Source organism: Dichomitus squalens (assembly GCF_000275845.1).
Source record: "Dichomitus squalens LYAD-421 SS1 unplaced genomic scaffold DICSQscaffold_452, whole genome shotgun sequence".
In the NCBI taxonomy this organism is placed as follows: domain Eukaryota; kingdom Fungi; phylum Basidiomycota; class Agaricomycetes; order Polyporales; family Polyporaceae; genus Dichomitus; species Dichomitus squalens.
In genome coordinates, this window is record NW_006767334.1 from 1 (window position 1) to 2,207 (window position 2,207).

Sequence of the window (2,207 nt, forward strand, 5' to 3'; positions counted from 1 at the left end):
CGAGGACTTCGTACGAACGTACTTCCCGGACGTTCCGCTCTCCAACGTCCTCAAGTTTGAGGGTCTCGCGAGGAGGAATAGCTTGCCGTACACAGGTGTCTATGGACTGGACCGTTGGATGGTATCCAAGATTGGACCACATGGAAGAAGTGCGCGAGGAGACGGCGTTATCACCACTTAAGACAAGCTATGGGTCATCCACACTCGCTACGCCCTTGTACGTAGCCTGGCGTGTGGGACGTGGAGCACTGAATTGTGCGTTCGATTCTCGCGAATGCACTCTTTTATCGCGCCCGCAACCTCCAGCGCGCACTAGTCAGCGGATGTATCCGCGTTGAACGGATGCATCCGCACAACGTGGCCCCAACCTAGCGGATGCATCTGCTTCACTGAGACTGCTCCGAGCAAAGAACGACACACGCCCGGCGACGGCATGAGCAAGGAGTGGCACAATCTGGAGATCCAACATGAGGTGGATCAAGTGGTGAGAGGAGACGTGGGTTACCATTGCCATTCATGGGTTCTCAGCTCTCGTTTCTTGGCTCCTCAACCCCCTTAGGGGAATGATCAAGCTCCCATTCCGCCTGCGCAACCATAACACCTGAGCTCGGAAAGCTTGACAGACGAGATCACTCACGTTAGCGATCTGCAATTTTACATTTACTGGCTAGATTCCTGCGAACCGCGAGGCGGAAACGTGCCACCACTTGAATCGGACCAAGTCGGAAAGGACCAGAAGTCAGGGGTGCGCGACTATGCCGACCAAGCACGTCGCACGGTCAGTGAACATCTCTCATGACAAACCTTTGACGTTCTGGTATAGATAAGCGCATCGCGAAACGAGTGCTGAATCCCTGTCAATAAATCGCGTGAGTTCTGAATAACCCGCGAGAGCGTACATCCTGCATAGCCGTACCTCAAGACGGGCAATCCCTGTCTGATAGTAGAGTAGGTATTCCCCGGAACGAGGACAGTGCGGTAGTAGGTGCTGAATTCTTCAAACCAAGGCTGTGGAAGTGGAGTCCGTCAGTGCACAACATTGACCGTGATGGCAGGAGCCTATCATTGAGATTACGCCCAAGACAACCTACGATAGACTACCTCCGTAAATGAATACGCATCAGAGTCGATCTACTAAACGCAGACGAAGATGCATGCTATGTATACAATCCATCTTGCCCCATATCACGCTTAGTGCACGAGGGGGGAGTCGGACACTGATCGCGATATGATAAGAGTAGACAGGTTAATGGCGATCCCACTGTAGGTAGGCGGCGTGTGCAAGTGAAGCTTGCGAGTGGTATATGTGAGTTCTGCACAAGAGATTTAAAAACGCAGCAAGCACTTGTACACTGTCCAGGAATATGACACTTTGCCAATGTGTGCTACGACTTGAGGACCCAACTCCGCCGCTGCTCGGCTCTTCACTGACTCCACGAGAAGGTGCCCGAAGGCTCCCGGAAACATCGATGTACATTCCAGATGTACCCTCTCTTAAGTGCTTGCTCCTCCTGCCACACATCTATGGTGGTGTCGAGGGACGCGGAGTCATGCCATCATCTTGTTCGTCATCGGCGATGGTAGATTCGCTGTGGGCGATGGCGGATTCGTTGTCGGCGATGGCGGATTCGTCGCCATCCCAATCTTGAAAAAAGAGGGCGGACTGATTCTCCATGGCGGAGGTGGCGAACGACGCCTAAGCGTGGGGCGCGTCTATATCTGTGTCGGATGCTGACGCCACGATAACCCCAGGTTCGGGACGCCAATAGAACCCGGTCTCGCTCACCACCGACACTGGAGAGGAGCGTATCAGTTCTGTCTGATACATCGCGCATAACCTAACGTACGCAAGTCCAAAGCGTGTGCGCATCTCGACATGGCCCCTCGTAGAGACCTATTGGCACGCCATATCCATTGTTTTACAATTGGCAGAACGCCTCTCAGGTCAGCCGGGATGTGCCCACTGCTCAAGTCTCGGTGATGTGGGCGAAGTGCAAACGAGCCGTCGCGAGCTCCACCTCGCACGTTCTGAATCCGACCTCCGCGACATGCGCGAGCCGCGTGCGGCTGATTCGCGAGTAGACTTGCGTGAATGTTGTTGGGACCCGGCCTGTAGCATGCTCCTCAGGGATTTGTTGTGAAGATACTGGTACAGTTCTTGGAAGGCGGCATCGGAATCGGTGTTAGGAGAGGTTGCAAGGAACCAA

General features: G+C 54.1%; 2 protein-coding genes across 2 annotated transcripts; one reads left to right on the plus strand and one right to left on the minus strand.

Annotated features, from left to right (window-relative positions):
- Nucleotides 1-95: 95 nt before the first annotated feature.
- On the plus strand, nt 96-850 carry DICSQDRAFT_130648 (uncharacterized protein; the record flags this gene model as incomplete). The annotated part of the gene is made up of 4 exons (XM_007371904.1): nt 96-217; nt 373-500; nt 672-778; nt 824-850. Coding segments are annotated over 4 exons (384 nt in total), but the record flags the coding sequence as incomplete, so codon positions are not given.
- Nucleotides 851-1,522: 672 nt separating this feature from the next.
- On the minus strand, nt 1,523-1,878 carry DICSQDRAFT_176137 (uncharacterized protein; the record flags this gene model as incomplete). The annotated part of the gene is made up of 3 exons (XM_007371905.1): nt 1,523-1,696; nt 1,787-1,794; nt 1,848-1,878. 3 exons carry the CDS (start codon nt 1,876-1,878, stop codon nt 1,523-1,525), a joined length of 213 nt encoding a protein of 70 aa, XP_007371967.1.
- Nucleotides 1,879-2,207: the final 329 nt, after the last annotated feature.